Here is a 16,868-nt window from a genome sequence, read left to right on the forward strand (position 1 = left end):
GTTACATAAAAAGTTATTTATACGTGTTTCTAATAAAAATGATATTAGTACGTCAATATTTTTCTTCTTTGCTAAATATCAACACCTCAATGGGAAAAGGTTAAACAAATTATTTGATCATATATCTATCAATTAACACTAGTTTCAAAAAAAAAACACTTATATATCAATATGTCAAACAATTAATTTCATGTAATTATAAACAGTAAAGTAAGATATAAAAATAAAAAGGACCAAAGTTATTATTATATTAATTAACTAATAAAGATATGTATTTAGGTTCCAGATATAAAAATAAAAAAGAACATATCTGTTATTATATCAACTCATAAAGACATGTATTTAGGTTTCAAATACACTTCGTCCCTTTTATGCTAAAAGACAGAATAAAACCGCTTGATTCATCTTAAAATTCAAGATTATGTCTGAGACTCGGAAGATAATCTGATATTGTCTTTTTCCAAATTTAAAGAATCACATTCTTACCAGATTGTATTAAGATTATTTTATGATTTATTTGTGTTTATTATCCACTCATATTATAATCTCGTGAAGGTGAACTAAAATAATGAATTTATAATATTCAATTTGAGCAATGTTATGTAGTATCTCACATCTTAAAGAATTTTAATTGGATAATTCAGATATAACAAAACACATTTTTTTTTTTGTATGGGTTCAGACAAACACTTAAATTACACTATCATTATATTGTTTTAAAACTCGCCACCAGAAAACAATTCAAAAGGAAAAAAAAACCATTACATATCGATTGGGTGGAAAAAGTCCATTCATATTTTAAGATATATTACTTGTAACTTGTAAACTTGATAAATAATCGCCACAGCCCACAGTTATAAATTATTGATTATTACTTGGTCTTCTCTTCCTTTTTAACCACGACACGTCTGATTAACATATTCTAATCTATTTTATTCCCCACGTCCAATAAAGGTTAGAAATCATCAGTATCACGTCATCAACTGAAATATCAAGTACAGTAACAGTAGTACACTACCAAAAAGTAGCTTATCAGGAAATCAAGAAGAACAAACTACATTGCATCCAGTGTCATTAGGAAAAAGTGATCGTGAATCGAAAACATTTGTGGCAATAATGGTACATTTGCTTCCTCTCGGAAGAGATCCCTGAAAATTTAGACAACAAGCGCATCAATCATAACCTTGGTTGCGGGGTGAGTTTTGAAGTCCGTAAAGCTTGATAAAAAGGTTTACAGGTTCACTCAGGCAGATTTGGGTAGATCTTATAACGGGTTCAAATATAAATCTTTGATAAAAATATCTTTGATAAAAATGAAGACATGATGCCAAGCTCGGTAAACAGTGTACAACTCTATAAACTAACAGTTCATCCAGTTGAGTGCAATTGCCTTGGAAGATAAATAATGAACAAAAATGTTACAAGAAACTATATTTAAGCTAAAATATAACAAACAAAATTGCACTGCCATGGACAAAAATTGCCTGCAAATGAGCATCAGATTATTACAGCTAGCCACACTTGTGTGTTTTAAGGTCTCCTTATAAATCATCTTGCCTCGTTATCATCTGCAGATGCAGCAAAGGTAAATCAAGTAAGATGCGTTCAATTTATATGAACAAAGGAAGCTGACATATTTATTTATGTTTTTACCTTGTTTTCCAGCACAGTTCCATCAGGAATTTCAATTTTCATGCCTGGCTTTGCTGTAATGCTGACCAAACCCTGCAAATTAATCATTTAAAGGAATCAGAAATAGTTGTCCACAATTAAACAAAGAATAACAGATTATTTGGGTAGCCATGTTAACTATGAAGTGCAGGTTCTTGTGAATGCAACTGCAAATAAGAAAAATGATCTTTTCTTTCCTGAAAAATTTGACAAGTACTATATGGTGAAAAAGAGTCATTCAAAAAGTTACAATGCCTGGATATAGATTACTAGAATAAGTAGGGAGTTTGTTTTAGCAGATGAAAACTGTTATCATAGCTAAAACACATATCACAAACGAATGTACTGTTATTGTCATGAGTACTACCCATGCTATACTCCTGTAAACAGCCCTAAACTAATTCCAATAATCTGCATGGGCCATTGTTAGTAACTGGTTATAATTTTCCACTAATAAGTATTTAAATAAAATAAGAAGACTTGGGAAACACCTTACGAGAGTGGGAACAGCAATATATATAAGATTCTCTAAAATTTTGCATAAATAGAAATTAATTATTGCCAGTTGTGGCAGAAGGACGGTGTCACTAAAACTGAGAGTCTGAGACAAACAATTACAATATCATAAGTGTTGGTATACTATCCACTTCTGTAGCTGCAAGTAAAGAAATTGTAGCTCACGCTGCTCAGCTGGATCACAAGGTTGACTACAGCATATTCAACAAATAGTAATAGCATGATCATGGATAATTTATCATTTAATTAGGTGACTTCCGGAACCTATATATAGAGAAAGCTAAGCAAAAGGATAGAAGACATCTTATACTGATGATTCTGCGTCTTCACTTTCAAATCTAAGATACTAGTTAACAGTATCAAAGCTTTAAGGTCGACAGAACAAATTTAAAAATTTCTCCAACTCCTCGAAAATCATTGGGAAAGTACTCTGATAGGATATCACCCAACCCCAAAAAGACCAGCGACTTGAATTAGAAATTGAGCTCTAATAACTTAAGTATAATTGTGATCATTTCTAAGAAAAGATTGAGAAAGAGTCTTTTAACAAGTCTGAATAATAAGTGAACAAATGATAAGATAACCGTTCAGGAGGCATATAGTACCTTGAGAGTTACGTTCGATCCAAACCAAACATCACCAGATACGTTCAAGCTCCTTAGCTCAATGATACTTGGAATAGACTCAAAGCGACACTTAAAATCACCAACCTGAAACAATTATTAAGATATAAAGCATGCATAAAAAATAAAGCACTAGATATGTTCAGCTACCAAGTTGCATTCAGAAAGCTTACCTTGGCAAATTCAGGTCCTAGTTCAATAGAAGGTAGGGAAGGATCTTTCCTTGCTTTATTACGGCTTAATATACCTTCAGATGAATCGAAGAGATCCGACTGCATCATAACCATAGAGATTTGGTAAATGACTACTCAAAAAGTGATCGTAGATATAGAAATTATTAAATTCTAATAGACCAAGTATAACCTGGAAAAGAAACAGATCTGATGTGGACTCCAGTGGAAGATAACGGGATTTAGGAACATTTACACCAACAGCGCAGTTGAAATGCTACATAGAAAAACTACATGAGAATATGAAATGACAACAAACTATAATTCCTCAAATCCAAAACCAGTAATCTGGAACTTTCTGTAGAAAAAGTCCATTTCAGAAAGTGAAAAGACTTGCGCAATCTAATTTACCGCATCATTTTATTATTGTGTATTATACTCCTCCAGTAACAACAGCATTTACTTTACTATTCTTCGAAAGCAGTGTTGAAAACAGGCATATTTACAGTTAGTGAGAATATTTATGACATTTCCCTTAAGCAGATGAGTCAATAGGATCATAAATCAGAACAGAAGCACACATACCAGACCTAGCCTCTTATTGTTGGTACATGACAGGGTATAAAACTACAGAAACAACATCAAGAGCCTGTTCTTACCTTTAACGTGGGAGACTCCCCCCTGTCAAGACCAGCTCTATCAACAATGCCTAACATTCCATTCATGTCCATCCACCTGATAATAATTAATAATTGTTACTCATAAATGCAAGAACTGTTAAAACTTGTACACGAACTCGGGAAGAAAATACTTACACATTTGATGTATCTGAAAGTCTAGTCTTGTCACGTGACTTTGGAGTCTCATCTGACTTTAAAATACAGCCAATAGTGCAGAGTAAAAGAAGGTAGATCAATATTCAATTAAAATCAGTATACACTATACACAAACTGAAAATAAAGAAGAGACAGGAACTGGTACAATATTAACTTACTTCTTCATCCTGTGTCCTTACATTTTCTCGTGGCTGCTAAATTTAATGACAAGAACAGAGTCAGCAACACATTGCCGTTAGTAAAAGAAGCAGAATATTTGCGTATTACTACAGAATTGGAGTCTAAATTCTAGTACCAGGTCCCATCAATATGAAGCAAAAAATTCAACTAAGCTTGAGCTTAGCAACATTAAAGGATAGTTTATACAGATTTCAAATTAAACCCAATTACAAACGAAGAACAAACCAGTAAAATCTTAACTTACATCATCAACCTGCGTCCTTGCAATATCTCGTAGCTGTGTAATGCAATGATCCAAACATTGTCAGTCAGGAATTTCAGTCCCCAATGTGCATAGTAATATCAAAGAATCAATACAAATCAATTTAAATACCAATTCTATACATTAAGCGAACAATATTTCTTGCAAAAAGTTTATGATTGCCATTTGTACATCGAAATCTATAGATAGAGCTTGAGCCTTGGCTACATCAGAGGGTATAAAGCCAACTGAACTACAACAAATAAGTAAATAACAATCAACTCCTCTATGATCTGGATCTTTACAAAATTACTTAATCATACTAACAGAATAATTAAACAAGGATCTTAGAAGTAGTGGTGAAAAAAGCAAGGGAGCAAGCAAATACTATTACAGATCTATAGAACTTCTATATTCTGCTTGCTAACAAACATTGTTAATTGCATAATTGCAATTTTATGAAGGTTTCTCTAGAGCAATGTGTTTTGACTTAAAATGAGCCTCAACCAATAAAAATTAACTTAAAATGGCCGTATGACGTTTGTGGAGGCAAATCAAATCAACACACCAACCTTAAACTTCGTGTCCAGAGAATGTGAGGCATCATCTTTAAAATCTGATGAAGACATGGGCATCACCTGGAATAGAAACATTGATTAATAAACAGCCTTGAGCCTATAACAGGCTTATAATTGTTAGACTACCTCCATACAGTATTCGATCTTGCTCTGGATCATGTAATTTAATATCTCTGCAACAACCCAATTAAGGAACACAGCGTCTGATAGATAAACACCATATGAATAACAGAAGTATGATGAACACAACATAAACATGATAGCAAGTCAAGCATAGTCCAAACTCAGAAGTAATAAATGTTCAAGTAAAGGATACTTGGGTCAACAACTTCAGCAAGATTATTTGATTTCAGCAGAAGAACATACTCCTTTCCCTGAAATTAGTTGCTTCAATTTAGCTGAGATATTCCGAGTTTACTATGATATCTTCTACCAGTTTTAGCAGTAAATATACTGAAAGCAACAGTGCAGTATCAAATCAAGAAGAGAACCTCAACTTAGTACAGTACAGCACTGCAAACCTACCTGAGATAATAAATCATCGAGCTTTCCACTGCTCTTCAAGGACATTAGGACCTGACTGTGTCAAGTCACAATAGGCCAAATTAAGAGAGTAAAATAGATAGGTTCAACATAAAAGTTCTCATTTCTAATCACATAAGAGTCAAAATTGCAAATCAATAGATGTATCAGTAGGTATGTCAACCTTCAAAAAAAGTCAATTCAATTTAGCAGCATAAACAAAGAGATGCAAGGAACCAAGAGTGTCTAGCAAAGATGAGTAGGATTTTGGTATTTCAAAATAAAGCAGTCCTTAGTAATGTGGGACATTAAAGACATCATTATATCACTTCTTTAGATTTTATGTTGAGTTATAACCAAACTGTCTAATGATTGGTCAACCATTTTACTACTAGCAGGAGTCCCCACTTAAACAAAGTAAAAGCCATCATAAAGATTCAATATAAGGCTAGAGTCCAGATTGACACAATTTTATAGATGTATACCATACTACCAGCACTACTGCTATACACAATCATTCACGCCCCTATCAATATAACTCTGAACATAACATTCATTAGTGTATTATTTATAACTTTCGAGTGAAGGCTGATTTTCTTGAAATCATAAGACTTATTTACTTCATCTTCAAAGTGCAGGATATAAAATCTGAGTAGTAAACATTCCCAAGAAGCATAATGTACTGAAAAATTTAAGCAATAACTTTGCGCAAGTACAACTCCAAACTGCAAGGAGCCCCTCCATGTTATCTAGGATTTGGCATTATGACACCCAATTAATACAAATGTACTGTAATTTCAATCCCATACTTTGAACAAATTAGCCTACTACACTACTCCTAATCGGAAAATGGGACACTGAGAAAATAACAAATGTCGGGTAAACATTGAGTCACATGTCCTTTGATTAATCGAAATAACAAATGAGAACCACAATATTTATAATGCTATATAACTACACTAAAATAATATACACATACTGATACTACGATTATTATCTGAAGATAAAAGTTAATTATGAAATTCTGCATATTAAAAGTTCAAATTTTAAATAAAAAATAGTTGAAGTTAATTAGTTGTGAGTTCTGACATTGCTATAAACTATTCCAATACTATATTAAGTCCAATGCACAACCCCCTTTCTCTGTGACAGGAATATATGGAAGCAATACGAAAGTAGGCATCAATCTAGTGCTGGCAATATCGGGTTTCGGGTCGGGGTCGGGTCGGGTTGACAGTCGCGGGTCAAACATTTAACCTGGCCCAAACCCGACCCAAAATTTTAATGAGTCAGAATACCCGACCCACACTACCCGCGGGTAACCCGAACCCAACCCGAAACATTATATTTATTAATAAATATATTTTTTAAATAATAAATAAATATTATTTTAATTCAAATAAATTAATTTATATTAGATTAAATAAGTTTTTATTAAATTTAAGTAATAAATATTACAAAAATAATATAAATATATATAATAATTATATTATATATTAATTTTCGGGTCAATTTCGGGTAACCCGAATTCAACCCGAGAATGACCCGTTTTTTTCGGGTTAATTTTGGGTCAACCCGGATTCGACCCGAACCCGAAAAACTCCAACCCGAATTTGTATTTTACGGGTCGAATTCATGTCGGGTTGTTGGGTCAGGTTAATATTGCCACCCCTACATCAATCTCATGATGCAGGTAGGTCATGTTTCAGGTAAGCAAAATACTAATCAGACAGACATTTGATTGGACTTGGGGGCTAAAATAATTTGATTAGTGTAACCAATAACTGCTCGAATTTCCAATATTACTTCTACAAAAGTCCCGAGCATTGTTTTTGCAGCAGTGACATCGCAAAAAAAAAAAAAAGAACTTACGATTCTACTTTATCATTGCAAAACAAAGTCATCGATGCAATTAAAATTCTTCTTATCCCTGCAACGAACCTTTACATGACCACAATCTCTCCAATCACTAATAATAGAATAAACAGAGTATCCATAGAATTGACCCGAGCCAATGAAGTTGTTCGTTAGATAAAGTTCATACCTAACTAATCATGATTCATCACTTTCATGAAAACTTTCACACGTTCACACAACATAAAAATATAACCACATACAACCTTTCAATTAGTAAGCACTATATAGCTTGTTATAGTGATAAGAAACTTAAACTGATACGGAAAAATATGCATTTTAACTTACAGTTCACTGTCGCTATTTCTCTCTTCAGAAGATGTAGGCTCAAAATCGTCATCAATTTTTCTGTAAGATGGGACCTATAAGACATGACGTCCATTAAAAGACGCAGTGCATATAGAATTTTAGGAATGATAATATATTTTAGGACAAACCTGGACAAGGGTATGTATATTTTTATCAGAATGGTTCTCTAAAACCTACATCAAACAGGCTGCAACAATTAGCTTCTGGGAATGTAACACAAAAAAGAATAGAGGACAGAGGCTAACCTTCAGGATTGCATCATTAGTATCAAGTTTATTCATCAGAAGCAAGGGAATATTGCATCCGTACTTTGAATTGAGAGACTGCAGACAGTAATAATTTACTTGCTTAGAGTTGGCATATCAGAAAGAAATATACATGTAGTACAAATCAAAGAATTAACAGAACCAAAAATCGAAAAATTAACCTCAATATAATTAACAAGCAAGTCCAAGCATGTTAAACCATTACAAACTTCAATAATTGACCTGCATAATAGAGATCCAGCAGGAAATTCAGAATTATATCATATCAATACAATTTTAGAGATGCAGCAGAAGAATGTTTGGTACACAATATCCACAGCATCAAGATGCTGCAAGCTGACATAGTACACATGATGTGATTTACATTGTAATTTGCAGGGGAAGTGATGTATTTGGACACTAAAGACATTATCACGATAGTTATACAAGTTCAATTAGCACAATGGTAAAAGTTAATCCTAGTGGTTTAACTATACTGCACATATAGTGCAGATCTTAATGCTAAGAATCGAATCACAATATTCAGGCTTGATCCAGAATCATTCATGTTACAAGATGCGAGAAGCCATCATAATTTCGTGGGGCTTTCTGAGTTTATAACTCCGAAATATATTGTATCTGAAAAGTTGCAGTGTACATAATTTTGCTTCATGTTAACACTCGAATTTGACTATAAATTTGAGTAGTGCTTTAACACTTTGGTTATTAGTATTCACTCGTTTCAACACATTTGCATTTGCTACCTAGATTTTTATTAATTTTACATATGTCCAAATTTACAGATCTTTAATCTTTTTACTACAATACTAGCAGTGACTGGCAAAGTCATAAAACTTGGTCATTCAGAATTAAAATAATGAGGCAAGTGAAGAAGGCTTACTAGTCACCACTAACTAGTCAGCATTTCAGAGAGAACGACCTGTAAGTGCTGTCTTATATTTAACTTAACTTCTTTAATTGATCTTCAACCCTAAAACAATTACTACTTTTTTAGGCAACTAATGTCTTCAATAATACTGTTGCAACCAATCCTTTTTACAAGGTCCATATTTCACTAGCATGCATAGTAACCCCAAGGTGGTATGTATCCTATAAAACCTATCATAGTCATTAATAGGAAGATTACAACTTAGCTACATTGAACAGGTACCCTGGGAGTGCTATACTAGAAACAATACAGATTTTGAAAAACTAAAAACACAACAGTTAATCAAGTATCATGGAAGCATAACAACATACAGCATCTATACTACGACAAACAGGCCAATTTAATGATACTAGATTCTTGAAGCAAAGGACAGGTAAATAACAGAAGAAAGCAAGTTAATTGTAATTTAGAGTTTTAAGCCATGTATGTCACTTATTACTTATTATTGCTGACAACAAACCTAACAATGAGCCACTGCAAAGTAAGTATCAACCAACATGCATTACTAGGTCAAACGATCTTTTAATCCATCCACCCAATTTACAATTTTAAAATTTCTTTTATTTTTTTTTTGCTGGGGGGGGGGGAGGTCAGGTCCGCTTTTGATAATATCTCGAGGCATTCAGGTAATGGGTGTTTGTTGCTATCAGTTGCTTCTTGCTAGATACAGCAGATATATTAAGAATAAAGGTGGCGAAAAGATTGCAGAGCGATCACTTAAGTTGAACAGATATGGAACAGCTAAGTCAACCACTAAATTGCTATATGATCATATAAAGTATTTTTTAATCTTACTTGCATTAGTTTCTGAATGATAAAGACCTAAAGGAAATATAGGTATTTTTTTCATATAATATGACGGCGTTCTATTAATTGCTACTCCCTCTGGTCCTATTTAGAGGTCTTTTGACTACTTGCACGTAAATTTAGGTGCTTTGACTATATAGCAAAAATTAATATTTTTATAATTTTCTTTTTTTGAATAAAAATGAAACATAAAAATTTTATTCACAAAAAGAAAATTTAAAAAATATTAGTTTTAGATATGTGGCCAAAACTCCTAAAAGTACGTGCAAAAAGTCAAGCGACCTATAAAAAGGACCAGACGGAGTATATTATAAGGAATATGTTCTCCAACTCCAACAGTCTCAAATCAGCAGGCTTTGTAAAGAGAGGCCAAATAATTTCTAATTCATATATTGGTTCCAAAAATGCAGATATGTGGGTATCTATAAATAAAAAACAAAAAAAAAAGGTATGGCTTCTATACTTATTGCTGCCTTGAATCTCTAAAGGACTTAGTTATAAATCCTAAAGCCAATATAATTTAAATGTCGCAGCTGTATAAAAGCTATCTAATCAATATAGAAAAAGCACCATACAGAGCTAAAAAGTGTCATTTATAAGACAAGAAAATTAACAAAAATACAAACATTGCAGAACAATCTTAACATAAGTGGATCCTATAAAATTCTTACTTTGGCTTATCAAAGCCCATCTTCGTATCAATACCAGCATCACTCTTTACAATAACAAGCTTTTCAAGAATCTTTTTAATCTCCAATGGATCTGCATTCATACACAAACTATTCTTCAGAGATTGTTGTAGAAAAACATACAACTTATCTACCTAATAGCTACAGCGATTGACAACAACAGTGACAAATGAAATTAACTAATTTGAAGTTAATACAACTAGATTCTTACCATCAGAAGCTGGCAACAAGTTTTCATATGAGCGGACAAAAATTTCATCACTAGCACAAGGTATTCTGCCGTCCTCGAGAACTTGTACTGTTTCTTTCCTATAGGTTATTCATTTTAAATAATAAACAGAAGCATAATCTACATAATCAAACATTCATTAACCACATATTAGAAATATAAATTTAAATTTATTTATCTAAAGGACTAAAATTTGACATAGCATTATGTTGAATAAACCTACATTTACATGAAAATGACAAATAAATACTTAAGGGAAACCAGAAGCATACTATTATTAATCTCGAATGTATACATATGGTCATGTTTGCTTACCTCAAATTTCATAAATAAGTCACTTATTTATGGAAAAGAGTATGTAAATGTGTATTTTCTTCTGAAAATAAGCACTTAATTTTGGCAACTAAGGAATGTTAAACGCCTCCTAAATAGTTAATTCAAAATAATATGTAAATGCGGAATTTTTTCTCGAAATAATTCCTTATTTTTGAAAAATAGTGGCAGCCAAACACCCCTATCACCAAGAAATTAAAATTTTGTAATCTTCAACAATGCAAACATCATACAGTAAACAAATGCATTAATATCAACAGAGAATTTGTTATTTGAGTGATATAAGTCATCCACAATAGAACGAAATAGATAGGGGCAACTACAAATTAATTTTAGTATAACCTCTCATTCATATTCAACATCATTATTCCTATAATCATGAAAAATCACAATCACACACCTCGCACGCAACTAAGTAGCAACGACAATGATGACAGTCCAATATAGTAAAGGGCCACATTCATTTCTAACCAACTCAATTATGACTCTAAACCAACATAATCAAACAGTAATTCACCTACTCTAAACTACATTCACTTCAGAAAACACATACACATAACTAACGAGTAAAAACCATACCCGATTTTGACTTCGATCTCCGCTGACTTGGCAGGCTTGATCCCCCGCCTCTTCTGCTCATACAAAAACGTCTTGGTAATCATATTACAAAACAAATAAACAAACTTAGCGGAATCATTAGCCGGCACCGGATACGTAATCCTCTTAAAAATCTCCAATGGCATACTCGAATCGACTAACCCTACAATCGGAATGTGCAACCTACTCGCCTCCTGCACCACCGACGACTTCCTCTCCGTATCGAAAATCACCACACAGTCCGGCTGATTAATCACGCCCAGCACCATCTTCTTATTCCTCGACCGGAACTTCTTGGGGCTCGAAGAATTGGTGAGAAAGCCGCTCAATCGCCAGGAAGTGTCGTTCTTGACGCCGATTCGCTTGGTCATCTGGTCGATAATCTCGTCGAAGAGAGTGTTGGTGTTGACGAAGAGGAACTTGGCGTCGTTGCGGGCGAGGTTGCCGATGAAGTCGCAGGCGTTGCGGAGGCAGATTAGGGTTTTGTCGGAGTCGATGATGGCCATGCGGTTGCGGAGGCCGTAGGTGTAGATTTTGAAGTGGTTGGTGGCCACGCGCCGCCCCAGGTGCGCGTTGGTGGAGAGGAGCTTTTGGATTACGACGGAGTGGATTGTCATGGCGGCGACGACGGAGATTTGGATAGATAGATACAGGGGTTTTGTGTGTAGAGGTGGGTGGGAGTGAGGAGAGTGGTGAAATGAGAAAGGTGATTTTGGGAAAGGTTTACCGGTGTCGATTTCGGTTTTATAATTTGGCTCATTTTATTTGTGTATAAGTATAATTTAGTTTTGCTTTTGAAAGATCAAAACTAAATTATAAAATAAATAATATATTCCGCCACTAGATATTTTAAAATAATTTAAAATATTAATTAAATGTCCAGAATTTTAATATATTATTAAATACACTTTAATTCATGGATAAAAAAATTCTTAGAATTGTTATGGTTATAAAAAAAAAGTCTTACAGGTCTCAATTTGTATATTTTTCTAAAATTTTCTTCATAGATTTAGTAATGACTCTTTATATTTTGTACCATGCTTTTCAGCTTGTGCAACTTAGTTTAGCATAATATTTTGTTTAATTATTATATAATAAGATGAGATCTACCAGGTAATCTAATAGAAAAGAACCAATTTTTCTTTTTATATATTCATAAAATCTTAATTTTTGATTCAATTTTTCAACTAAAATTCTATTTTCAGATAATTAATCAATCAAAATTTACATTCTCATCTTTTATTATCTTTCAATTGATATCACTTTCTTCATCATTTAAATATGCAATTGTCATAATCAAAAATCACCAATTCGTATATATTGATACAACATCCACACAGAAATCATTAAACGTGAGACTTGTTATTGATATTAAGACGATAAAGGAAATATTAAAAACGCATATCTGATGATTTTGAGTCACCTACGATACAACCCCCTCTATAAGATCAGGGATGAGTTAGTGATGAGTCAAGGCGACTGCAGTTCAATTGAAGCCACTTATAGTATTAACACATTTATTTATATCCAGAGGATTAGGAGTGAGTTAGTGACGAGTCACACAAGTACAATTCAATTGAAACCATTTATAGTATTTACATTTGGTAAAATAAGGATTGTTTGAATTACTCCACGACAATAGTATGAGCTCAGAATCTTTGTATTCAGCATATTTGAATACCATATTTGATTATTTTTTCGGATTAAATGAAATATAGTGAGATGGTAAATCTTGTGAAATCATAATACGTGGGAGTGATTTCTATGTAATACATATATATACAAGTATATGCAATTTGTTATTATTGGTTTTATATTTCATAATTCGATATTTTTGTGATATTGTTTGTAACTAGATATGTTTTTTTTAAACAAATGTGTTAATCAAATAACAAAAAGCCATACAGCATCTACACCAATGATCGAGCCGAACAAACATTAGATTGTAATCACCTGTGAACAAACATTAGATTGTAATCACCTGTTGTCATGAAGGGACAGTTAAACGATATTTTGAAAATAATGTGTATACAAATACAAGTGATCGCTTCATGCATCCTCGTTGAGTTATTGGTACCCCTTCATCATAATACGTGATAAAGCTATTGTTTGAGTTATCAACTACAACTGCGATTCTATACAAAATTGAGTAAAAGACAATATGTGTACCTGTAGTTTCACTCATATGCAATTTGTGTGTATGGAGTTCTATAATAGCAAGATGTGTACATGGACTTTGGATTTGTGTGCAGTGTATTTTTTTTCACTCGACGTCGTTCCGTTAGTTCCGTTTGCATCGTTTACAGATCTTCTCAAACACTTAACTGTTGCATATGCAATTTAGCAACCAATGGCTATTTTAAAATGAAAATTCAGTAAATGTTTTAAAAATCAAAGTAAGTGCTAATTTACATCAGTATTATTTATTGAAAAATAAATATTTATATCAATATGTATACTAACAAATAGATATTTATCTTTAAATATATCATCAAATCATCAAAAATTCATTAATTAATTTATCTCTCTTAAGAAATTTAGAGAAATTATTACTGGAGAATTTGATTATTAATATAAGATTCACATAAATATAATAAAAGATGAAATAAAATTTAAAGATTTGTTTATAATTATATTTGAATCTTCATTAATGTATTTGAGTTTTGTGTGTGAATAAAATAAAATTTAAATTAGAGAACACCATAAATATAAGATTTATCTTTTATTCGGAATTGAAAACAAATTTTTTTATTTTTCAGTATTTTTTGTTCTACGAATTAGAAATTCAATATACAATAGATTTTTATAATTAATATAATTTTAAGTTTTCTTTCAAAAGAAAAAAAAATAGTTTATATTTTTTAATAGGAAAAATTAATTTTAATTTTTTTCAAAATGGTGTATCCTACAAAGTAGAAATTTTCTTCTAAAAAAATTCAAAACTAAAAAAGGTAATATTGATATTTTAAAACTTAAAAATTTATTTTTATATTGAATGTCATGTGCATATATTCAATAGATTTTTAAAATTAAAATAATTTTTTTCTGTTAGGAATAATTCAAAAATTAAAAATACACTATATATATAATCTAATATTTTATTTAATTGCTAGTTGTCTAAATATTTATTTTTACAGCTAATATTGATTTATTATAATTGTACTAATACATCAATTTATATCATTTATTAATAATTAAATTTTTTTCACTCATATATTATATTAACTATTTATTATTAATTGAATTAATAAAAATATTAAACAAATAGAATTTCACTAGACTGACATATAATTTCCATACAGTGCCAAGCCAATTCAAAGCTGATGTGTTTCAAATTAATATCTGCAAATGCACGGTGTCTGTTATTAGTAGAGACTAGCAAGTATGGGATCGTATTCACAGGGAGACAGGTTTCAAGAAATTCAATCTAATTATTACAAATTGCTTCCGGAATAAGAAAGATGAGTTTTGAAGATTTTTATATAACTAACAATGCAAATAAATGTGTTTTAAAAATCAATTAACTAAAGGTCTAGGGCAATCGGATTCACCATGCTTACACCAAACTGGCTTCTAAACTGAGATGATAAAAGTGGTCACGTAGCTAGAGTATGTCAGTCTCTCTCGAGTATTAACACTCTCGAAACATGATGACACAATTAACGACTCTTAGTAATTAAACTGATCAAGTAATTAGAACATGTGTTAATCTCTCTCGAGTATTAACTTTCTCAAAATTCCAATGATGCTCTCGCATTCACATTCATTCGGCTAATCGTATGTGTGCCTCTAATGGGTATTTTATCTCTCGATTTATTAACCATATTCGCATACACTTAATCAATGATATTGGCCAATTACAGAAATTAAGCATTAAAACATATCGACTAGAATTACTTGTAATCAATCAAACTACTGTGAACATCATGCCAATACTATGGTGTAACCATGGATTCTCCTTACACCCTAGAAAAGAATTGCTCACTCATGCTAAGAATAGAAGAAGCATAAACAATCATCAAAAACATGTAGAGAGAATATATAAAAATACCTTAAACTTGTACTAATCAAAAACTCAATATCCAAGCTAAAACCCCAAAAAGGTTGCAGTGTCTACTGGAGGAAGAAGATGAAGAGGAAAACCTAACTAACGTAAGTCCTCCTTTCCTCCAAACTAATAATAAAACTAAAAAAATATCTTTTTCTATTCCTACAATAATAATAATTGTTTTTAATGTTTTTGAACCAATATCTAAAATAGAACTCCAAAGCAAAGTAGGATTAGTCTTCAAAATTCGTAGCTGTCTTTTCCTCTCTGTTTCTGGGCTTTTCCGATAGGATTTTGCTTTTTGGGCTATCTCTGAATTAAAGAAAATCTTCCAAGCTTCGCGTGGGCTGTAAGATCATCCAAATCCGACAACAAATCCGTTTTTTCATAGAATTTAGCTTCAAAAATAGATCTTTTTGCTCAAATCCTTCTCAACTTAGAAATCTTTATTTCCTACAATAAAACATTAAAATCTATTAATAACAATCCAAATCAGTGCAAAATATAATGAAATATGAGAATAAAATCATATAGAATGTATATAAAAATATATTCTATCAAAAGCCTTGTTTGAGAATTAGTGGTTAGCGGTTAGCTGGATTAAATTAGATGTTTTGACTAGCTGATTGAAATAGATGTTTTGACTAGCGGATTAAATTAGTGGTTTTGTGCAAAATTGTTCGATAAATAGCTGTTTCATTAGTTTTTTATGACATATATCAAAACTCTAAACCAAAAAACTCCTTAAGTAGTTTTTTGAAAATTAACTTTTTAAGCTCAAACCTCTATTTCAATCTGCTAACTATCCAACACTATTATTAGCAGATTATAATGGTCAAACCTCTACATCACCTCAAACCTCTAATTTTTCCCTTCCAAACACTGGCAAAGTCCAATTAGAGGACAATAGCAGCACACAGTTACATGTAATAATAACCGAGGGTGTCATTTAAAAGAGTTAAAATATCAGTGGCGATGCAACACCTAAATTTGAGAAGATATGCAAACAGAGCTAACGTCAAATACACGTTCCGCACACAAATTTAAAGTCCAGATACACATCTTGCTATTATGAAACTCCATGTACACAAATTGCATATGAGTGAAACCACATGTACACATATTGTCTTTTACTCTACAAAATTTCATCATCAAATCAAGATCCCCGCTTACAATTAAGAAGCGAAAACAAAACTATCACTAGGAAGAGAAGACAACCAGAAAATACAAGTCGAAGTTCGAAATAAAAGCAAATTGGAAACAAATAAAAAAAAATTTAGATCTGATAGTCGAAGCAACAAGATAGACGATTAACTCTCCAATCCGATAAACTCTGCTTAAATCGAATAAAAAAGTAAATAGAATGATATAGATCTAGAAAAATAAACCAAACCGAATAAAAAGACAGAAA

The 16,868-nt window shown here is 31.9% G+C and overlaps 1 protein-coding gene across 4 annotated transcripts; it reads right to left on the minus strand.

Moving 5' to 3' along the window:
- Nucleotides 1-1,333: 1,333 nt before the first annotated feature.
- Nucleotides 1,334-12,146, minus strand: LOC108202942 (UTP--glucose-1-phosphate uridylyltransferase). Of its 4 annotated transcripts, none has more exons than XM_017371583.2 (20): nucleotides 11,392-12,143; nucleotides 10,462-10,559; nucleotides 10,233-10,323; nucleotides 7,988-8,048; nucleotides 7,806-7,883; nucleotides 7,689-7,733; nucleotides 7,540-7,613; nucleotides 5,341-5,395; nucleotides 5,132-5,189; nucleotides 4,942-4,988; nucleotides 4,810-4,875; nucleotides 4,241-4,273; nucleotides 3,975-4,007; nucleotides 3,796-3,851; nucleotides 3,640-3,715; nucleotides 3,174-3,257; nucleotides 2,984-3,082; nucleotides 2,793-2,897; nucleotides 1,654-1,725; nucleotides 1,334-1,568 (listed from the first exon to the last, which is right to left on the minus strand). In XM_017371583.2, the coding sequence occupies exons 1-20, from the start codon at nucleotides 12,024-12,026 to the stop codon at nucleotides 1,542-1,544; spliced, it is 1,893 nt and encodes a 630-aa protein (XP_017227072.1). In that variant the 5' UTR covers nucleotides 12,027-12,143; the 3' UTR covers nucleotides 1,334-1,541. The 4 variants fall into 4 exon arrangements, 2 of the variants coding, with proteins under 2 accessions (XP_017227072.1, XP_017227071.1); XM_017371582.2 differs by having other exon boundaries at nucleotides 3,975-4,010; XR_001803256.2 differs by lacking the exons at nucleotides 1,334-1,568; nucleotides 1,654-1,725 and having other exon boundaries at nucleotides 2,832-2,897; nucleotides 4,950-4,988; nucleotides 11,392-12,146.
- Nucleotides 12,147-16,868: the final 4,722 nt, after the last annotated feature.

The sequence above is a fragment of the Daucus carota genome, chromosome 9 (assembly GCF_001625215.2).
Source record: "Daucus carota subsp. sativus chromosome 9, DH1 v3.0, whole genome shotgun sequence".
NCBI lineage: Eukaryota > Viridiplantae > Streptophyta > Magnoliopsida > Apiales > Apiaceae > Daucus > Daucus carota.

What these genes read in the sequence shown, in the direction of transcription:
- LOC108202942 (XM_017371582.2), bottom strand. Translation starts at nt 12,026, where the DNA reads ATGACAATCCACTCCGTCGTAATCCAAAAGCTCCTCTCCACCAACGCG. An exon ending in AGATCGAATACTGTATGGAG is followed by an intron (nt 4,876 to 4,941) that starts GTAGTCTAACAA and finishes TTTCTATTCCAG; the next exon opens with GTGATGCCCATGTCTTCATC. An exon ending in GATCGAACGTAACTCTCAAG is followed by an intron (nt 1,726 to 2,792) that starts GTACTATATGCC and finishes ATTAATTTGCAG; the next exon opens with GGTTTGGTCAGCATTACAGC.